This window comes from Arvicola amphibius, chromosome 9, assembly GCF_903992535.2.
Source record: "Arvicola amphibius chromosome 9, mArvAmp1.2, whole genome shotgun sequence".
NCBI lineage: Eukaryota > Metazoa > Chordata > Mammalia > Rodentia > Cricetidae > Arvicola > Arvicola amphibius.
In genome coordinates this window covers 35,668,016-35,689,198 of record NC_052055.2, presented here as the reverse complement: position 1 = coordinate 35,689,198, position 21,183 = coordinate 35,668,016, and the positions used below count along the sequence as shown (strand labels likewise).

At 46.2% G+C, this 21,183-nt stretch overlaps 1 protein-coding gene across 17 annotated transcripts in view; it reads left to right on the top strand.

Moving 5' to 3' along the window:
- Nucleotides 1-16,993, top strand: part of Rbfox2 (RNA binding fox-1 homolog 2) — a 255,764-nt gene extending 238,771 nt beyond the window's left edge. For 6 of the 17 annotated variants that reach the window (XM_038342116.2, XM_038342113.2, XM_038342114.1 and 3 more), the window contains 4 exons: nucleotides 4,325-4,367; nucleotides 9,597-9,685; nucleotides 10,163-10,235; nucleotides 11,841-16,993. In XM_038342116.2, the coding sequence (XP_038198044.1) occupies nucleotides 4,325-4,367; nucleotides 9,597-9,685; nucleotides 10,163-10,235; nucleotides 11,841-11,885 (250 nt within the window). In that variant the 3' untranslated portion in view covers nucleotides 11,886-16,993. Of the gene's footprint in view, nucleotides 1-1,321; nucleotides 1,362-4,324; nucleotides 4,368-6,505; nucleotides 6,583-9,596; nucleotides 9,686-10,162; nucleotides 10,236-11,840 lie in introns of those variants that run through there. The other 11 variants (XM_038342118.1, XM_038342124.1, XM_038342115.2 and 8 more) reach the window with 6 other exon arrangements.
- Nucleotides 16,994-21,183: the final 4,190 nt, after the last annotated feature.

Genomic DNA, 21,183 nt, shown 5'->3' with positions numbered 1-21,183 from the left:
CCTACTTGTTAGCTTATTCATTATAACTGGAAAAAGAAACTGTCCATTTTATCTAGCTGAATAAACAAAAACAGATTTTTTTGAAAATACATTTAAACAGCCAAGTTTTGACCTGACAAATGTGAGAGAAAGCTTGTCTTTTCTCTACCACTGTTCATGTCTTCTGGTCCCAAAATAATGTTCTGGGGGAAATCTATGTATACAAAAGCTCTCATAAGGCTGGAGAAAATTCTACATTTTAAGCATAACAGTGTAGTGCTGCTCCAGATTTATGTTTTAAAAAACTAATATTGCCTGCTTGACAAAGCCCATTACCAAATAGGAGAGTGAGGCCTGCCCGCAGCTGCCTCAGGGTCACTGTTTAAATCAAACAGGACAGGCCTAGGCACGCACAGTGCTTCCGTCACCAATTGTATTTTTCAGAATTCTTAGACTGTTAGTTAAGAAAAAACCCTTAAAATCTTCCAGTTGCTCCTTCCCACTCTGGATTATATTGTTACTATCTGGGATCCCACTGCACCTTTCAATTCTTGGACCAATCACCTTAACCTTGAGCTCATTACCTCTGCTTGTGAAAGCAATGCATTGTGGGTATTTTTGGTTGTTTTGTTCTTTTGGTTTTTATTTTAATTACATTTCTCTGTTTACTTTGGTCAGAATTGATTGACTTGTTTTTCCAAGGTGTTGCATTGGTTCTCAAAAATGCTGAATAATAATACTTTGCATGCTTGTGTGATCAGCCAAATCTTATCGCATGTCTAATGTGCAGGGTGAAAAGCAGGTGATGTATGGATAACAGGAAAAGCCTACACTTTACTTTGAAAATGAAAATACACTAGTAAGCATCATTTGGAACACCCTTCACACATAGGTTCTGGAATTCGTTTTGTTCACTCTCTTTCTGAAGTCAATCCCTCACCATCCCTACCCTTTGTACGCTTTTAAAGAACAGCATTCTCCTAGGACACACTTCCATTTAAACATGCTCCAGATTGTAAAGCTGATCTGTTAGACCAGCAGACCTCAGACAGCTACATGAGGCCCTGCCAGGAGCACCGTTGTGTCATTAGTCTGAGTTACCCAGTGTCCAGTGCCCGGTCTAGTTTACAGACCCTTAGCTCTCCTTGCATGTCCTGGAGCCGTGGAGTGCACGTGTGCACTTGGCACATCTCTGTCACAGCTTGCCGCGGCCCCGTATCCAGGTCACATTCATACATCACCTGCCTGTGTAGCGCATGTGCATGCTGCCGTCCTCAATAACCGGAATGTGTTTCTGTTTTTTTGTTTTTTTTTGTTTTTGTTTTTGTGTGGATTTCTGCAGTGTGGTTTACCAGGACGGATTTTACGGTGCTGACCTCTATGTAAGTACATACACCGGGGCCTTTTTGACCCCATCCCCTGACAAGCCAGCCTTTTTTTTTCTGTTTAGTTTGTTTTGTTTTTATTTTCGTTTTATTTTGTTTTCCTTTTTAAAAAAATATAATTTAATTTTTGTTTTCCTTTTTCCTTGTGGATATATATATTATATATTTTAAGAATGCAAGCATGCTTCTCTGCCACTGCGCTTGCCCCTGGGTGCAAAAACTAAGCCTTTGGGTCTCATGATGGTTGCTGGGGTCAGTCTACTGGACATATTCTTCCCCTTCCCTACGCTCACGAGTGTTCTGGGCCTCTCTTACCTTGTGAGATGATCAGCAGGTTTAAAGTCGTATTGTTGTCTCATCATCTGCATACATGAATAGCAGGACAAGTTTAGCCTGACCAGCTCTTCCCCCTTTGTGCTTCCCTTCCCATCTCACACCCTCTTCAGAGCATTAGGGCTTTGGTGTGTGTAAACAGCAATCAGCTGTCTGAGCTGTGTTCTTTCTGATGTTACATCATCTAAAGAGCATAAACTTGTGAGAGTGCCATCAAGGAGCTGATATTCAGAGACTCATGTAGTAGCTGGGGGTCTCAGATGAAGACCACAGCCAGGAGTCTGTTTCTTAGGGGTCAGCCAGGAAAACTGAGGAGCATAACTCACAGCCTAGACTCTTACAACCATTCAGTTATGGTAAAGATTTGCCAATTCCATCAGTCAGAGTGGCATTTAATCCATCATCCATCTAGCTGGAGGTGAAGTTAACGTGATTTTTTTTGGTCACATACTATTAAACGATGGACAAAGTATTGTAGCTAACAGGAACAGCTTTTGAGTTTTGAAGACTGTAGGAAGCTTTCCAAATGGTCTTTTTCTGACTGCTAGCATAGTCTACCGACCCAGTCATTAAGACAATTTTATAAAAAGATTCAGCAATAAATAGGGAGTTACTCAGTAAGGCGGGTCAGCATTCCCAGGAGGTGCTTTCTGTAGCCTTGCCTCTCTGGGCTTTGAGGCTGTTGATACCTGCTTATTCAGCAGTCTGAGATCAGACCATTCAGAAGGCACTGAGTCAGGAGAGCATGCTGAGCATGTACTATTTAGAGTAGGCCTTAAGCGTGTCTACCTAGTAAAGATCCTTAGTCATGAGTCATCAGTCCGTGTCTCAGATTGTGATTGCCAGAATTGCATACAAGCATAAAGACCACCTAGTCTATATTTCCTTATCTCTCTTTGTACTTTAATTCTAATACTTGTTCAGAAAATTTTCAAGAAGTACCTTTCCCCATGTTTATAGTTGAAGACTGGACAGATTATGCATTTCTGAATGTGCATATTTACATACGATGTTAGCCTACGCATCCTCCATATTCTTAGAGAACTCAACTTCGTATCATTTACTTTTTTGGATTCTGCTCTGGTAGAGCAGGCTTTCCATTTGAATTATTTCCTTAACTGAGGGTTTTGTTGTTTGTTTGGGGCTTTGTTTGTGTTGTTTTGGGGGGGGCAGGGATTTGGTTTGTTTTGGGGTTTTTTTTGTTTATGAGACAGGGTTTCTCTGTAACGCTGAGTGTTTTGGATCTCTCTCTCTCTCTCTCTCTCTCTCTCTCTCTCTCTCTCTCTCTCTCTCTCTCTCTCTCTCTCTCTCTCTCTCTCTCTCCACCAGACTGGCCTTGACTCACAGATATCCACCTGCCTCTGCCTCCCAAATGCTGGGATTAAAGGCATGCGCCACCACCACCCGGATTTTTCTAAAATATATCCTACTTCTATTCTGGTTTTGCCTATTTCTACCTTAAACCAACCAACAAAATATTTGTTTGTGGTTCTCCTGTTTCTTTATTTTACATTTAACATCTTAATAAGAGATGATTTTTGATTTTTTTTTTCAGTGCCATCAAGATGATGTTCTTAAGGGTTTCTCTTTTTTGTTTTTGGGGGTTTGGGGGGGTTGTTTGTTTTTTGGGGTGTTTTGTTTTGTTTTGTTTCTCGAGACAGGGTTTCTCTGTAGCTTTGGAGCCTGTGCTGGAACTAGCTCTTGTAGACCAGGCTGGCCTCTGCCTCCTGAGTGCTGGGATTAAAGGTGTGCATTGCCACTACCCAGCTTTGTTCTTATTTTTAATCTAAATAAGTAATCTATAAAAGCTAAGCAAGAAATGCAGTAGTTTGGCCACAGTACCCTTCCTTCCCAGTGGCCCTTGCTAAAGCTCTGCTGCCTGTTTGGCTGCCTTTTTCTTTCTCCCATCTATGTTCGTATTTCTAGGAGGGGGAAAAAAAGTTGGTCCCTAGTGCTGAGACCATGTCTGAACCCTCTAGTGAAAACCAAGACCACAGTATCTTCTTCAAACTTAAACAGATTATCTGAGGTTGAGTGTGAGGAAGCTAAGGAGTCTTAAAATCACAAGCAACAAATGTCTGGCTTTGAATCTGTTCTGCTTTTCTCTGCACACTTTCCTAACTGGGAATCTGTCACTGCACCCTCAGCTCTAGTTTCCTCAGAAGTGTGTACTAGAATAGCATGAGTGCAGGATTTAGTGTGTAAGAGACGCCAGCCCCGCCAGAGCATGAGCAGAAGACTCTTGGGGAGGCTGGCTTTACTTCTCACGTCCCCTCCCCTGCTCTGCTCTCAGGGCAGTTCTGGTGGCACTTCTGCTCACCCATGGCACGCTTGTGTTTGGAGATGCTCTAGCCATCATGTCCTCCATGTGTAAAGAGGCCTGGTCTCCAGGATAGGTGTGTGCCCACTCCCCATCCCTGCTGTCCCCTTTGTTCCCAGTAGAAAAAGCCGTAGTTCACCCTACTTCATCCTCTAAGTGGGATAACAACTGTTCCTGATCCTCACCTGTGAAAAGCATGCTTGCATCCAAAGGAAAGAAAAGGCTGGCAGCCCATGGTGGGCTCTTTGTATGATTGTTTTCTTCCACAGCTGTGTTTTTGAACTGCTCTTCCTGTGTTCTGTTATAGAATAGTCTTACAGGAACCAATCATTAGCGCTAAAATACCTCAGGTAGGAGTGCCAGTGTGACCTGCCAATCAATCAGATTGTGGATTGCAGTGAAAAAATTGAATTATACTAACCATTCCAGCTCCACGTTAGAGATGGGAACAGAGGCTTTTTTGGACAATCAAGACTTGTGAGCGTGTGATCTAAGGCCTGCTACCTCAGCAGTGCACATATCACATCCACACATCATGGCACTTCCTGCAAGATGAGCCTTCCAGTCCCCTCAGCACACATCTGCACAGACATGCCACTTGCACTAGCCCATCACTGCTGCCTCTTTCAGCCTGTCAGTCACATTTGCCTGTGCTATTTAAACTAAGTCTTTGGTATCAGAGATCTTATCAGCTGAGGAACTAGCTGAATGAAATGTCAAAAAGTAGGAAACAGACGTCTGCCTACCCAAGGCTTTCTTGCTTCCTTGAGTCCCGTGTGGAGCTGCATAGTGAAGTCCTAGTCAGAGGTGGACTGTGCTGCTGCCGAAGTGTGAAACTGCTACAGAGCTGGACACACTGGGACTTGTAGCTCCTGTGCCCTTTCCTCTCCCCAGAGAAGGTCAGCGAGTGCTGGATAAGAGCAAGCCTGTTAGAGGGCTTGCGGACAGCTGGATGCTAGCAGAGGAAAGTTGTCCACTACTTCATAACCCAGTTAGCTCACATTTTAGATATGAACTAATTTGGAGAGATATGGAATAGTAAAGTATTTGAAATTCGTTAAAGATTATCTATCATGTAAGTCAAAGATAATCAAGTTGATCATAATAATCTCTCCTTAACCACAAATATAAATAATCATGAGATAGAACTTTAACTGACACTTTTCAGAGTAGATCGATCTGGCCATCTAGAGCACAGATTGTAATTTTGTAATTAAGTCTGTGCCATGTCTTCATGAGAACTCACTGTTCATGAGGCTGTGGCTCTCAGCTGCACTGGGAAAAGAGGGCACTAGGATTACCTAGGGCCAAAACCAATAGTTAGAGGCCAAACATTAGGCCCTTGCTGAGTGGAATAGATCTACTCCTTGGTGATGCTATTAACCATCATGCCTGCCAGTCCCCTAAGCACATGCGTACACACACGTGCACACACTGGCCTTGCCTGTCCGTCTGCACACTACATGAGGTAACGAGCTCTCATCTGTCTGCTGGTCTGGAACACACACTCCCTCCTTGGTGTCACATTGTCATTGTCTTTCAGATAGAGAGAAGGTGTCTTGACATCACATGCTCACCAAAGTCCTGTTTTAATGTAAACCTAAAACAAAAATACAATAAAATTAAAGGCAAGGTTAAAATCAAGATAAAAAATCTGTAGATGTGCAAGCAAGGGTCACGTGCAGGGGAACAATGGTTAGAATCTGTTTTGATTCAAACATAGCTATAGAAATGGTACAAAAGAGTCCCAGTGGTACAGAGTTAATTCAATGATAAAACTGATTCAGGGAAGAAGAGTAGCCAACCTCCAAGAGGTAACACTGGGCTGTAGGAAATAGACTTTCCTTTAACATCTTTGGAAAGTCATTAGCAAAGGGGCAAAAACAGCAGCATTTAGCTTTGAGAAGCTGGAAATAGAAGCAAAGATATGGCAAATAATTGAGAAAACAAAATTCTCAGATATAGGATAAAAATATGCAGTTGTTCCCAGAGAGTGAGCAGCTGGGTGAGTTCTGTGGGTTGGGGCTGAATTCTAGCACCAGAACCAGGCAGGTTGAATAGCAGAACAATGTAGGATTGGACCACCTAATTGGGAACACTAGGTATTATTTAGAAAGGTTACAAAGAAATTTAAGTATTTTTCAAGGGGCATGTGTGTATTTAAACCAGGCTTAGTCATGCTAAACTTAGGCAGCTCTTAGAGTTCCAGAAGCCGTCTGTGTGTGCCCTCCTACACTATGGTGTGCTGTGGCCATGCTAATCCCCATTTTTTGTTTTATTTCAAATCACACACAGATAGAATCTGCAAACTGCTTCAGATCAAACAGGTCTGATTGTGTGTAAATACATATGTCCTTTTTAATTTTTATTAATGGTTGCTTCAGTTTTGCATCAGTGCATGGTTAAAAGCAATACACATCAGCTATTCATGACCTCATATCTCCAAATGAGTTATTTCTCCTCTTTTTCTGTTTGTTTGTTTGTGCAGTCAGCTGAAGAAATGTTAACATCTCACTCTAAACCTCTCAGTGGAGTCTCTGTTCCCTTCTCTGATATAACAGATGGGTTACTGCTTGTTATAATTATTAACACTGTGGTATGGGCCAGGGCTCGGGTGGGCAAGATTTACTCCTCCTTTGGGCTGGGGAGGGCCAGTTGTTAGGGTATGGAATGTTAACTCAAGTGGTGACTGACTGTCTCCGTAATGCCAGGTCGTTGTGGCTGCACGCTCTAGTAATTGAGGCTGTGTACTTCACCGAGCTTGTGGTAGAGCCTAGGGCAAACCGCTGTCCCAAGAGAATGCTGGGATAGATAGAGTTAGCCAGTGCCAGTCTGGACGTGGTGGTTTTGCTGTTGTTTTAGCTCCGGATGTCGGCATGCTCAGTTTTAATGTGATTAATATTAATGTGGCGCCACCCCCCACGCCTGAGCCCTCTTCTCCTTCTCCCACCTTGTTCTTTTGAAAATTTTAAGAAACAGTAATGAAAACCTTGGTGTTTCAAACTGCAGTTTGCTCTCGTGTTCTATAAAAACCTTCAAATTTGCTGGCTAAAGTAAAGTCTGGGGGAAATTTCTTAGCCCCTTGCACACTCTAAAACCTAGAATACATTTAAGTAGATTGTATTTTGTAGATTTTGTCCTGAGTTTTGTGTAATGTTCTGTAGAATACCCAATTGCAGCAGCAAAAAGACTTCAGATCTGAAAGAAATAGCTTCCTGGTAGTTTCCAGGCGATGCTCTTTTCCTTAGACATTGGTGAATTACCGGCTTACTTTGGTAAAAAGTATTACCTCTCCCTCCCACATGCAGCCTTCCTTTCAGTGACTTCTCGGTAACTGCTGAAAGATTCAAAGATTCAAAGCTTCCCAAGAACTTTCATGGGGTTTTTCTTATCGCAGTATTCTCCCAAGCCCATCAGTGTCAATAAAGTATTTCATCCCATCCTGCACTTGAACCACAGAGAGCTTCATCAGTCAAACCCCAAAGTTAGAAGCCACTCATGGAAGCAAATACTGCAGATGGAAAAGGCCCACTTCCTGCCCAGTGGGAAGGACTTCAGCTACTGAGGGAGCCGTTGCTGTCAGTTACCTGGTTCAGGAGCCCTTTCTCCCAGTTAGCAGCCACAACTCAGAGCTCTCAGGGACCAGGCCTGAGTCTGTCCTACCAGTGGGAACCTACAGCCCTGCTCCAGTCTGTACGTGCTGTACCTAGCTAAGTGGAGGTCAGACTTTAGCTGCTGTCACTGCCTCAGCTTTCTAAATTTGTAAAGGTTATTTTGGCATTGAAGGAATACTAAAGAGACAAAGCACAGGGTGCTAAATTACTTTTATTACAAAGACATTTCCCTAAAGATTCAGCTTCTAATCTAAACAAATAGACCCATATCTAAACAGAATGAACAGCTGAGCCTTTATGGCCCAGATAAAGATTGAACTATAACGCTGAACTTTTTCTTCTCTAACCAGCGGTTTCACCATCCCGTGTCCTCTCCAGAGGCTCAGTGTCACAAGGGTGCTTCCTGCCACATTCCTCCCTTGACCATGCCACTGCCAGGGTTTTGTAATGTGACTCAGATTGTCCCTTTTGGACACCTACAGAGACAGCAAAGGACTGCTGCACAGCAGCTGGACCACTGGCGTGAAAGGTATATTTGAAGCCGCTGACAGGGACTCCTACACCATAGTCTTAGAGCAGGATGGATGCTCCCTCATACTGCTGGCCATTTACTAGAGGAAACTTAGACGTTCATAAAATTATATATGTTCCCAAAATAAGATTTATCAGCCAGAGCTGCTAGGTAGGGTGCCAGAGAAGAGCAGGGATCCCATTAGAAAATACTTTAGCCTGGGGTTGGAGAGATGGCTCAGTGGTTAAGAGCACTGACTGCTCTTTCAAAGGTCCTGAGTTCAATTCCCAGCAACCACATGGTGGCTCACAACCATCTACCTAATAGAATCTGGTGCTCTCTTTTGGCATGTAGGAATACATGCAGAGCATTCATATATTAAAAAATATAAATTAATTTTTAAAAAGAAAGAAAATACTTTGGTGGTGGTGGCACACGCCTTTAATTTCAGCACTCGGAGGCAGAGGCAGGCAAATCTTGAAATTTGAGGACAGCCTGGTCTACAGAGTGAGTTCCAGAACAGCCAGGACTATAGAGAGGAACCCTGTCTCAAAGCACCCCCACCCCACTGCAAAAAAAGAAAAAATAAAGAGATGTGTATCTGAGTTAGATTAGATAAAGCAGGTGGATTGTGAAGGAAAGTGAGATGAGGCCTTACCAGTTGTGTCCGCTCTCAAGAGCCCTGACTATGCCTGTCCTTGAGTCCTTCTAGAAGGGGGAAGAATAGCAGTTAAATGATTAAGAGGCATGTCTGATTTTGTCAGCGCTAGCCAATGCTTCTAAACCACTTGTAATCTGATTTCCCTGGGTTGTGGGCTGGATTTAACAGGGTTTTCTTTAGAGAACTTGGGTCAGACATTCTCTGCAGGTGGCAGGCTCAATTGTCTCACAGGCATTGAATGCTCTCCTGCCTGGTATGCTTAGTTGCTTCCTTCTCAGGGTTATTCTCCACAGACCTGATAGGCCAGTAGATCTAATCTCTGGGTCATACCTTCCTGTAACCTGCTACATTCCCTAGTAACCAACTAGTCCCAGGACAGAGAATCTGAACTTGACACCTCTGGGTGTAATAGATTTTATTTAGCTCTGTTACATACATGTAGACTCGGAGTTCTCCCAACATACCATGAATATTTCCCCTATCAGGAGTTCTAGAAAACACTGTGAAGTAAGATTCAAAATCGTATCTGTATTTTCTTAAAATTACTAAATAGTATCTGTGTGCTTTATTTTTCTTTCTGTCACAAATTGAAAAGCAAATTCTGACATTGGCTAATGCTTGATTTCCTACCATAGGAGGAACATGCAGACTGGTGCAGTTTGAAACATCCCTTCCCATGTGTGTCTGTGTTTGTGTCTGTCCTTGTGTCTACACGTGTGCGTCTGTATTGGGGAGGGGGGGTGTCTATCTCGGGGAGAGATAGCTGTAAAGTCAGTTCTCTTCTCTCCTGTAGGGTGGATATGCAGCCTACAGATATGCACAGCCTGCTACTGCAACCGCAGCCACAGCTGCTGCAGCCGCTGCAGCCGCTTACAGCGACGGGTATGTACAGAGCCAGGGCAAGCAGGCTCTTGGATGCCCTGAGCAACGTGTCATCTGGAGTGTCACCCTTTCCTCTTTCATCATGTCTAGACCTGCCCTCAGTCCCGGGCCTCCTGCCATTCCAGCACCCAGGCCTCGGCTCTTCCTGTTCTCGTGCCTTCTCCTCCCACCCCCCGAGACAGGGTTTCTCTGTAGCTTTGGTTCCTGTCCTGAGAACTAGCTCTTGTAGACCAGGCTGGCCTCTAGCTCACAGAGATCCGCCTGCCTTGCCTCCCGAGTGCTGGGATTAAAGGCTGCGCCACCACCTAGCTGTTCCCGCTCTGTTGTCCTGTCTCTTCATGAGCTACGGTCACAGCCGTCTTCTTCCACATCTGATCCCTTCTCTGCCATTTTCCCCAACATGAGTCCAAGTCTGCAGCACAGGGCCTTCTGTTTCAGTCTCGCCTTTCTTCATCTGACTGTGCTTCTCTTTTCCAGTTACGGCAGGGTGTACACAGCTGACCCCTACCATGCCCTCGCCCCTGCCGCCAGCTATGGAGTTGGCGCTGTGGTAAGTTTACATGCTTCTTTTTTTTTTTTTTTTTTTTTTTTTTTTTGAGACAAGGGTTTTTTTTTGTGTGTGCATAGCAGCTCTGGCTGTCCTGGAATTTGCTTTGTAGATCAGGCTGGCCTAGAATTCACAGAGATCTGCCTGCCTCTGCCTCCCAAGTTCTGGGATCAAAGGTGTGTGCATCCACCTTGTGCATACCTTTTTTTCTTAAGCCATGTTACTCCTGACTTCCACACACAAACTCAGAAAGATCTGGGGAAGTGAAACATTGTCGTCTCATCTGTTGCCGGGGTGTGGATGCCATGTGAGTGAGACTGGGAGCTTCTGCTCTCTCCTTTACTGTATGTCTGGAAAGGCAGTGAGGAGGAAGGGATTTATGGTGACAGTCTTCCCCACGTAATGACGTCATTTTAAAGAAGATGAAGGGACTGGGTTCCAGTGCCAGGTGCATGCATAGTGTTCTTTCTCGATAGTATCAAGGGCTTAGTTATGTTAAGATGCCCAGTTTTTACAGTAGTGTATTCAATTTTTAATTGCCAAGGTCTAACAATGTCCCTGCTATCCCCCTGCCTTCTGATATATTGGGACTCATGGCATTGTAAACACTGTAGAAGCAGTTTCTAGTAGCAGTTGTAGGGAAGAAGCATCTAGAACATGTCTAGAATAACCCATAGGACTAATGATCTCTCTGCAGCCCTCTTGGATTTGGCTTAGATGCCTTTGCTGCTGGTTGGGATTCATAGCTACAAGGGCAAGCCATTCCAAAATGACACCTGTTCTATTTCATGCTAAACAATAAATCCCCTACACTGAAAGAAAGATTCAGGGTAAGATTCCTGAGAAGTTTCTCCTAGAAAGAAACAAGATACCAGAGAAAGTGAGTTGATAAAGGTGAGGAACTAACCAGGGTGGCGTTGCACATCTGCAGCTCACACTTACAGACCCCACCACGGTATCAGGGAGAGATTATCTTCGTGGAACTCATTCCCGTTACTCTCCAGACAATACAGTATGACAGTGGTTTACAGAGCACGTTACCCTCTGCTAGGCTTTCGTGCGCTAGAGAGAGGAGTCATTTGCAGAGCATGTGTCTGGTTATACATGAACACTAACCCCCCCCCCCCAAACAGAGGACTAGAGCTGATGAGTTTGGGTATCCCTGGGTATTTCAGGAATTGGTGCCCCATGGATATTGAGACACCTGTATTTTGTAGGTGTATGGAGGAGATCTGTTTCATTGGTTGAAAGACTGATTTAGGTTTAAATGTAGCATCATCTCAAGCCAGGATGTGACCACCTCTGCCAAGAAGAAGTCGGAAGTAACACACTCTCCCAGGTCACATGTGAGAAGGGAGTTCCCAATCCAGCTCCTGTCAGGATGCTAGTAGCATCACAAATGCAAACTTGTAGGACTTCTCTTTAAAGAACTAGTTAGAAACTATGCCAGGTCCGCCTTCTCTGCCTAGTCATTGTGGGGTAAGCCATTGTGCTGCCCCCCACCTGGGCTGCCCGAGTGATGGTGACCGACCCTTTCTCAGGACTTGGTGCTTCATTTCTAATGTTTCTCATCACCTTTCAATATTTTTATGTCTCTAATTACTGCAGGCGAGTTTGTACCGAGGTGGCTACAGCCGATTTGCCCCCTACTGAAGTGACGTGAGACCCCTGCAAATGGGACAGCCCCCAGTTCATGAGGCCTGGCTATTGCAATATTTACTAGTAGAGGACTCTATAGCAAGATGAAGAGGAAAACAGACAAACAAAAAAGAGAGAATACTTTTTTATACCTCACTATGTTCTTTGAATATGTATTTTTCCTTTAAATTTCTGCCTTTAATTCTTTTGTTCCAAAGATTGTGCTTTTTTTTTTTGTTTGTTTGTTTTGTTTTTTGTTTTGGATTTTTGGGTTTATTGTTTTGGGGGGAGGATTATTTTTGGTTTTTTGGGAGGATTGTTTTTGATTTTCTTTTTGTTATTTTAATTTTTTTAAACCGGTTTAAAAAAAAAGATACTGCATTTCCACATCTATATGTTCGTGCTTAGCTTATTCTGTCAGTCACAGAAGAGGCAGCCCAGGAGGAAGGAGCTGAGAAACGTATTTGATCAGAAGCCAGCAGACAGAATTACCAAAGTGTATCTGGTGCTGAGTGTCTGGGGGACACGCAGGTGGGGCCAGCTCTGCAGCGGTGTGTTCTTCTGGCCTGTCTTTGGCCAGAGACTCTGACTGGCTGTGGCTGGAATCCACAGGCCGCTAGGTAGGAGTCTGTTTGTGCTTGTAAAACAGGAGAATTTAAAAGACGCTTTTCTCTCCTCTTCCCTCCTGGCTTTGCATTCTTTTTACAATCATTTACACTCACAGCCTGTGAGTGCTCGCATGGTTTGGGAATACAGAGCTGGTATTTCCCAGCATGCTCTCAGGCTGTGGGTAAGAGACACCTCAGTAGAAAACTGATCTTGGAGTGAGCTCCAGAATAGGAAACAGAAAATCCCAGCATTCCTGCTGGGCTGCTGCCCCTTTAGTTGAGCCACTGTGCAGCTCATCTATTCTTTTATTAACATGCTTCTCCCATGTCCTCAAGATTCAGGAATCTAGGACCCAGGGACGGAAGAATGAGTAGTCAGTGGCCAGATCCCCCAGGTATCTGGGCACAGCTTGAGGACTGAAAGTACAGATTGTTAGAGCCATTAAAGAGTGTGTAGGAGAGAAGGGATGTCCAGCCTGGTGTCCCTTCCTTCTCCTGCAGCACAGTCAGCACAGAGTGATGCGGCATCGAAAGCCTCTGCCGGGGCAGGACCAGGAACCAAGCCCTAGGTCAGCTGTGCCTGCAGTGTGGGAATCAGGAAGGGCAGGCAGAGGCACTTTGTACTCACTCCAAAGCCATAGGAACTTCCATCTTCCAAAGCCTCATGAGTCTCCTGCCCCTGTGACCACTGCACCCAGCTTCACACTGTCCTCCAGAGTCCCAGCAAGCACCCGAGCCCCTTGGGGAACATAAACAGGACAGGCCGTGGAATCCAAGCCTACCTTGGAAGAAGGATGTAAAATGCAAGGACCTCCTGCAGGAGCCTTGGCAGTGAAACCTGGCTTCAGTTTTGTTTCCAAAGGACTTCTACCCTAGATCTGAGGTGTGCCTGATAAGACAAGGGTCCCATAGAGGCTCCAAAATGAAAGCATTAGGAAAAGGGCACATCAGATGGCTCCCTGGTCAGTTTACCTAAGGAGTCGCTGCTAAAGGGAGTAGTATAGAGACACTAGCTTCGGCTTTGTTTTGGTTTGTTTTAGATTTATTTTTATTGGGGTTTTGGTTCTTTTGTTACTGTTTTTGCATCTGCCTCTACACGTTTTTGACTGATAAATGATTCGTGTCCCTGAATTAAAATGGCTGACGTTTGACCGCATCAAGCATCCTTTATAAGCCGGGCCCTGGCCTGCAGTTGAACAGACTGTCTTGTTCTCAGATCCTACCTCCTGTGATATCAGAGGAGACAGCATGGAAGCCAGAGACTTTAATGTAGTCATTGATTCTGGGGCAATGTGTAGATTGGGAAATAAGATTGGCCATCCACTGGCCATTTATGAAGTCCCTTCCCCCAAGCCAAAGTTTGGTTTGTTATTGCTGTTGTGACAGTTTTCTTTGTCTGTACATAAATATTTTAGTTGGGGGAAGGGATGAGCCTTTTGGAGTTCTAGAGAGTGAGGGCAGAGGGATTTTTGTTTCTTTTATTTCATTTTGAGAGAATTTCCTGACTAAAGGAACAGAAATTCGGGGTCATGTTTAATAAGGGCCATCCTAAATAAAAGGCAAGCCTCTTTACCAAGGAAGACTAGGCCAATCTCTCAACAGCTGTATCCACAAAGGGGAGAAATGGGAAAAGAATTGAAGAAGGCTTTTCTTTTCTCCTAGACAGGAATAAGGGTGGCCCTGGCAGGGCGAGGAAGGTTATTCCTATGGCCCATGCTAGAGGGGCCTTCACGCACTTCAGTTCAGCTGGTTCTGGCTGAGGCCTCCGAGACCAGTTGTTTGCCAGTGTGTCTGTGCTTCGTGTACAAGGACACTCTCCCATGCCCACGCCACTTCCTCGGCTTCCTTTTCCAAGGAAGACTAGATGGAATTGGCTTTTTATGCAAGGGTCTTTGGATTTCAGGGTGAGCACTGAGAGTTGGGGCTCCCCCAAGTGTCTGGATTCCACTGCATCTGCCTCATGGTTGGTCCTCAAGGCCACAATGCTGGCATGTTGGACGGCTTTAGGAAGCAAGCTAGAGGAGACAGGCATTTTGTGACTATGAGAGGATGCTGGGTGTTGGTCTCAAACATGACTGATGTTAGATCGCAGCATGGGACTGACATGCTCAGCTTTGCAGGCTTGTGTAGCCTGAGCTTTCTATGCTGCGACTCTTACTTAGAGGCTGGCTCCTTTAAGGAGACTTGTAGTGAAAACGTTTGTCTGGCTGTCCCTCTTTCAGCCCGGAGAGCTGCCTTAGGTCTTTTCTAGAATTTCTGTGTTACTTAGTTTGACCTCAGCCCAGATCCGTCATGTTACCTGTCATTTTTAAGGCTCTCAGGTTTCTGGAACCTCCTGTCACCATCACCCCTGCAGCGGCCACAGTCTGAACTGAGCCAGCATGCTTTCTTCCCTTGGAAATGACCTGACACTTGGCTCTTAGTTTAAGGGGAGCTCGTGGCTTTTCTGAAAATGTGGACCTCCTCAGGGGCTGAACTGCTTAGTTTAGGCTGTGCGTTCCTAGAGGAGCAGCCTGCAGATCTGTGACCACCTCCATCCTGTACCTAGTCATGTAGCTTCCAGACATAAGGGACTGTGAGATGAATGGAGCATCCCCAAGGATATGCAAGAAGAGCATAGTGCGCCCCCCGTTCCTGTGCCAGACGAACAAGACCAACCAAGGGCAGTCTGGAACACAGGTGTGTCAGGAGGGGCAGGGAGCTGCCTGCCGAACCTTCCCCTTTGGCCCAGCCAGTTCTCCACTACTCGAAACTCTAGCATGGCAATGTTTGCAGAACTGCAGACTTTTCCCCGGATATTAGGAGGAAAGGGACTTTGGGGGGTGGGGAAGGGGTTGTGGTGTTTTAAAGCATAAGTTACCTGTTTGCACTGTTTTCAGATAGGAAACAATAGTGGGCACGGTGAACATCTGATGTAAACGTGTGTTTTATTTTGTCATGCTCTTGAGAATGTCTGACCATTTGTAGTATACACCAGTGACACTTGATTCTCTGTTGCATAAAACACTATATTTTTGGAAATGTTGCTGTCCAGAAGCCTCTTCCCACGCCTTCCCTCTCCTGTGTTCTTCCTTTACCCCTGCTTTCCTCATCAGCCAGGCAATTGCCATGCCCGCGCCAGAGCGGGAAACAGGGCCCCACCCCAAGCAGGCTCTGGGTGTCCTAACCAGCATGTGCCCTCTAGGTTACTGAGTGCAGGACAGTCTTTGGCAACTATCCTTTTGAAAGGCTCACCAACTACCACAGGTTGCCGAACTCTTCAGCGAGGCACTGGAAGTGAGCCAGGGGGCACAGGTCCCTGAAATATTGTGGTTGGCTGTGGAAGCCATGTTCTTATGCAAGTTACCGAAACTGTAGCCAATTACAGTGTACTCAGGAAAACGGTAGATGAGTTCAGCCATGGTGGTGCTGGCTGGCAGGGATTGGTAACTGAGAACTGCTCGTCAGCCAAAACTCAACCTTGCCTTGACAGAGACCTCCAGCCTGGGGGGCAGCCCTCTGTCTGGTAGTTCTGTCCATGCCAGCACCGGGAGGGCTGCATTTACCCTGGCAGGCAAAAAGGGAACGGCGATGCTCTTTCCTTCCCCTCCCCCTTCCGGTTACCAATGCCAGATTCCCAGGGGCACGCAAGTTTTTGAGTTTTTCAGAAAATGCTTTTGGTTTGGTTTTTCTGGGGACTGGCCTGCTCTCGTCGCTGTCTGTCCCCGTCAGGACTCGTAGCTTAGCTGTTCTCTTGTATTTTCTGTTCACAGTATTTTTGTGTGTGCGTGCTTGTTGGGCAGCTCATTTTGGCTGCATTATATACTGAGTGGTGAACTGATCCTTATTTTTTCCCCCAAGGGACATGAGTTTTCCCCTTATGTCACCATTATGCTTGTGAATAGCTAGAGCCAGCTGGGGCTGACACGGACGAAGCTAGAGCCGCAGAGAGAACTGAGGCTCCACGTGTTTGAGTCTCAGTCTTGTCGAGGCTCGAAGTACCACAGAGCCTCTCTTCTCCACACCCCTGTGGCAAGGAGTGGCCTGCCTAGCACGTGCAGCTTCCCTGTGGCAGGACAGGTACCACTGGGGCATGGGGACATACTCGGATGCTTGTACAATTGACCACCTAGCCATGTCCCTTTCCCTCCCAGCCTCTCCCACAATCACCCTCTAGGACACCGGAGCTGCTTGCCCAGGGCCCTGTTTCCCTGCTAACTCCAGAGAAGCACTCGGGGCTTGTGACAGTCTCTAACTCCCTCCCTCCTCCTCTCCCTAAGAATCATATTGTATAGTAGCTTTCAGACCATACAGTATTCATTGGGTTACTCCTATTATTATCAAGTAGCTGGAATTGTGAAGGTTGGAGTAGTTAGATCTTTAGCTTTTATTCCTTATTTTTTGTATTACTCTCCATGTGTATAAATTATTGATCATGTTGCTGGCTTTTATAAACTCTAAGCAGAGGAGGGGCCCTGCCTCAGCCTTTGCAAACGGTAATGAAGCACTGTTTTTAAATAAAAGAGAGAAACACCACCTCTGGTTGCCTGTGAATCTTTCTTGCCTGAAGCCCAGGCTCTAATATAGGGAAAGAGAAGAAGCCACAGCACTTGTCCTGGAGGCTGTCCAGGAGCTGGGAGGTAGGTGACTCCACCTGCTCTGGCTGGCAGCCAGCTCCTCTTCATCCCCCGCTGCCTGCTTGCATATATGCCAGCTCCGCTGACTGCTGAACCCTCCTGGGGTGCCTGCTTCCCTGGCCTCTGCCACCCGATTCCTTTCTTCGCCCGTAACTGTGAAGGCTTCTGCTGTTGGACTGGCCTTCAACCATCCCTCACTAGTGGTTTCTCAGCCACTCCCTTCCTGAGTCCTGGGGAGAGTGGGATCCTCTGGAGACTCCCAGATGTGTGAGCCTTGGCCTCTTCCTGTCCTCCGTGCTTGCTCTTGTCCTCAGCTCTCAGGTGAACCCCACCTGTGCCCTGCACCCTACCTTACCACTTTGTCTCTACGGGATTTGTCTCCTCTCTCACATCGTGAGCCTTTTCCTGCCTAGGATCTTAAATCTTTAATGCTTTCTCCTCCTCCCCCACCCCCCAAAATCCCAAGTTTTCTCCATGGCAACCCAGAATAAGCTCCCACCTTCTGCCTGCCTGCTCTTTGCTCTGCTGCCACCTGACTCCACCTCCCACACGAGGCTCTCCCTCAGGGTGAAAGCCAACTCTGCTCCGTCTCATGTGGTGTCTCAGCTGCCTCTGCTGGCCCTGGTAACTGGCAGATTCCCTAAACTGAGAAACCCATTTAATACACAGCAGCAGCACATGGCTGGAGAACTTGGGGCTCATGGGACTGTCCCCTGTGCTCTGGCCTTTGACCCTGACCCAGGCTGTATCTCTGGGTCTGTGACACAGTGGAAGGATAGTGTGATTACTTCAAGGAGAGAAACTGGTCCTAGCCCTTACCATGTCCCCTTACTAAACACAGAAGCTAAAGCATGGAGTGGGCATTGTGTCCAAAGTCACATGGGAAGTGGCAGGGCAGGGTCCAGCTCCAGGCAGCCCAGCTCATATCTAGCTGACCCCTTTTTTAACCTGTGTGTATCCCAAAATGTCACTAATTCCAACAGCTATTTCTGCCCATAGTCTGGGTGGAGTGCAGCAGAAGCTTGTTTCTGGCCACCAAGGTCAAGTCGTCAGCAGGCCTATGTGGTAAGAAGAGGAGTGACCGGGGCTGAGTGGTACCTGCCAAAGCCCTTGAGATTACCAACCAAACTGTATGACACATTAGGATGTGTCATGAATTTTATCCAGCGGTGGTACAAACACCATTAACCACAGCTATCTGAAGGCAGATGCAAGCAGATCTCTTGAGTTCAAGGCCAGTCTGGTCTACAGAGTGAGACCTTATTACTCACACACACACACAGTTTTGTGTGATGAATATAGAGTGGCGGCGGTTCTTCGTGTTGCGGTGACCCCAACCATAAAATTATGTCCTTGCTACCTTATAGCTGTAGTTCTGCTCCCATTAGGAATCGTCTATAAATATCTGATCTGCACCCTTGTAAAAGGGTCATTTGACATCCTACCCAAGTGGTCGTGACCCACAGGTTGAGAACTGCTGCTCTAATTAAAGAAGAAAAACCTTTTGAAAGGAGGTGACACTCCAATTGTCCTTCCTCTTCCGGGTCAATTATCACCAACCCCGGACCCTGTTCTAACCACACTGCTCAGAAACCCTTGTTGCTGCATCATGTTCCCTTGAGGACAGTGTCGCCAGCCAGTTTCTGAGCTCTGAGTTGCTCCTCTCCACCTGCCTCTCTCACTGAACCCTGGCTGCACCCTGCCCTGACAGCTGACCCCATTCCTGTCTTAGATGCTTGCCCAAGCTCTGCCCTAGCTCTCCCCTTGCTCATGCTCTAAGCACCCTTCTAGGAAGCCCTGACCACCCCTCAGCTTAAGTGACTTCCCAGTACTGCCCCTGTACCTACCTGGTTCGCTTTCATGGCACTGGTGAGTCTGAAGGTCCATGACTGACCTTGGCCTCTTGGGAGGTTGCTAATGCATTCATCTCAATTGTGAGGAAAACAGGCTTCCTGCTTCTCAGTAAGTTCGCCAAGCTTTCACCTGGATCCTTCAAAAAAGTATGACCATATATCCAGCTCCCTAAAGTTCCATTTTCCAGTCTATAATCTAAACCCAGTGCAGCTCTCCAAGCCCCCAGCCGCTTCTGCACTTGCGTCCCACCCTGCAGACATAGGTTTGTGTGTGTCAGCACTCGGGTGCTAATGAGCTGTGTTCATTAGGAAGGAGGTCAAAAAGCAGCTGGTAGGGCTGGCCCAGTGGTTAAGAGCACCAGCTGTTCTTCCAGAGGACCTAAGTTTGATTCCTAGCACCCATATGGGGCAACTCACAACCCCCTGTAATTCCAACTCCAGAAGATCTGATGCCCTCTTCTGGCTTCCACATGCATCACACACACACACACACACACACACACGCAAGAAGTCTTTAAAAGAAAAGTGTGTCCCTGTGTCATCTAAAGTGCTGGGATGGGTGACCCAAGTCTCTCGGGAAGAGGGATCAAATGCCACTGTGGATCAGCACCCAGTCACCTGGGATCTGGGGAGATGTTACCATGAAGGCATACAGAGGCTTAAAAAAAAAAAAAAAAAAAAAAAAAAAAAAAAAAAACTTTATTTAACTTTATTTCATGCGCATTGGTATAATGATGTCAGATTCTCTTGAATTGGAGCTACAGACAGCTGCAAGCTGCCATGTGGGTGCTGGGAATTGAACCCCAGGTCCTCTGGAGGAGCAGTCAGTGCTCTTAACCACTGAGTCATCTCACCAGCCCCCAGCTTTTTTTTTTTTTTTTTAAGATAAAAATAGAGTCTTCCTGTATAACCCTGGCTTGCCTTGAACTCAAGAGACTCCCTGCCTTCCCAGGCACTGGGACTGCATGCGCTATTTTACCTACCAAAGGCATTTTTACACCCACTCAGCGGCCTCATTTGGCTTCTTGCCCTACACTTGCTTCCACCACCAAGCACAATGTGTACAGTTACTTTCCAATAAGCCAGTAGCTTCGCTGGAGCTGGGGGAATGCCAACTGGATAAGTGATGAGTCTTTTGGATTTGGGGGGGAGGGTTGCGAGACAAGGTCTCTATAAATCCTTGGCTGGCCTGAAACTTTATATGCAGACCAAACTGGCTTTGAACTGCCTGCCCCTGCCTCAGGGGTAGGTTTCACCAAAAGTGGAAAAGCAATTGTCATCCCCTTGAAATTCACTCTTCGCACCCTTGACCTTACCTATCCCAAGTCCAACACTGTGGTTTGGGAATCAAAATCTGTTCCTTTCCATAGTCCAAGCAAATATGTGCCGAGGGTTGCCTCTCTTCATGGCGTGGTCCGTGAGTGCATGGGAAAGTTTTCCAGGTTGGAATCTCTTGAGGATAGGAAGTGAGTTTTCAAAAGATAAGTGGGGATGTCTTAATTTCTTTTTCATTGCCTTGACCAAGGTAACTTGTTTTAACGAGTTTAATTTGGCACTTACAGAGGGTTAGAGGACGTCACCATGGTTGCAGGCTGGCACGCATGGCGCTAGAGCCATAGCTGAGAGCTTACATTCATGAGGCGGACTTTTGAAGCCTCATAGCCCACCCCCACTTCCTCCAACAAGGCCACACCTCATGCTCTCTCCTAAACAGTTCCACCTGTTCTAACGGAGTAGTCAAACATACGGCTGTGGAGGCCATTCTCACTGAGACCACCACCAGCGGTTTAGAAATGCTACCCGCTACAGAAGGAAGTGTGCTAGCTTTCCTGGTTATGCTGAGCACTGAGTCCTAAATGCAGATCTGTCTTCACAGGCAGGCCACTGCCAGGGATTATTTCATCCATTTTGTAATCTAGAGAAACCTCTCTTCTATCCCAACATGCACAAGCACCACAATTTCACGTCCTTTTTTTTTTCTTTTTAATAACCAAGTCAGAATCCAATTTGTATGCGTGTGGATGAGAGGTCATGGGTGGTGGAATATTTTAAACCACTATCCACTACGGGCCAGTGGAGATGTAGACTCAATCTCAGCTTGGTCACGAGAATCTTCAATGAAAAGCACAAGCACAGAGTGAGAGGAGACAGCAGGGCTGGTGAAGGAGTGGAGCAGGGGTGGAGGAGGAGAGCAGACAGAGGAGTGGAGCAGGGGTGAAGGAGTGGAGCAGGGCAG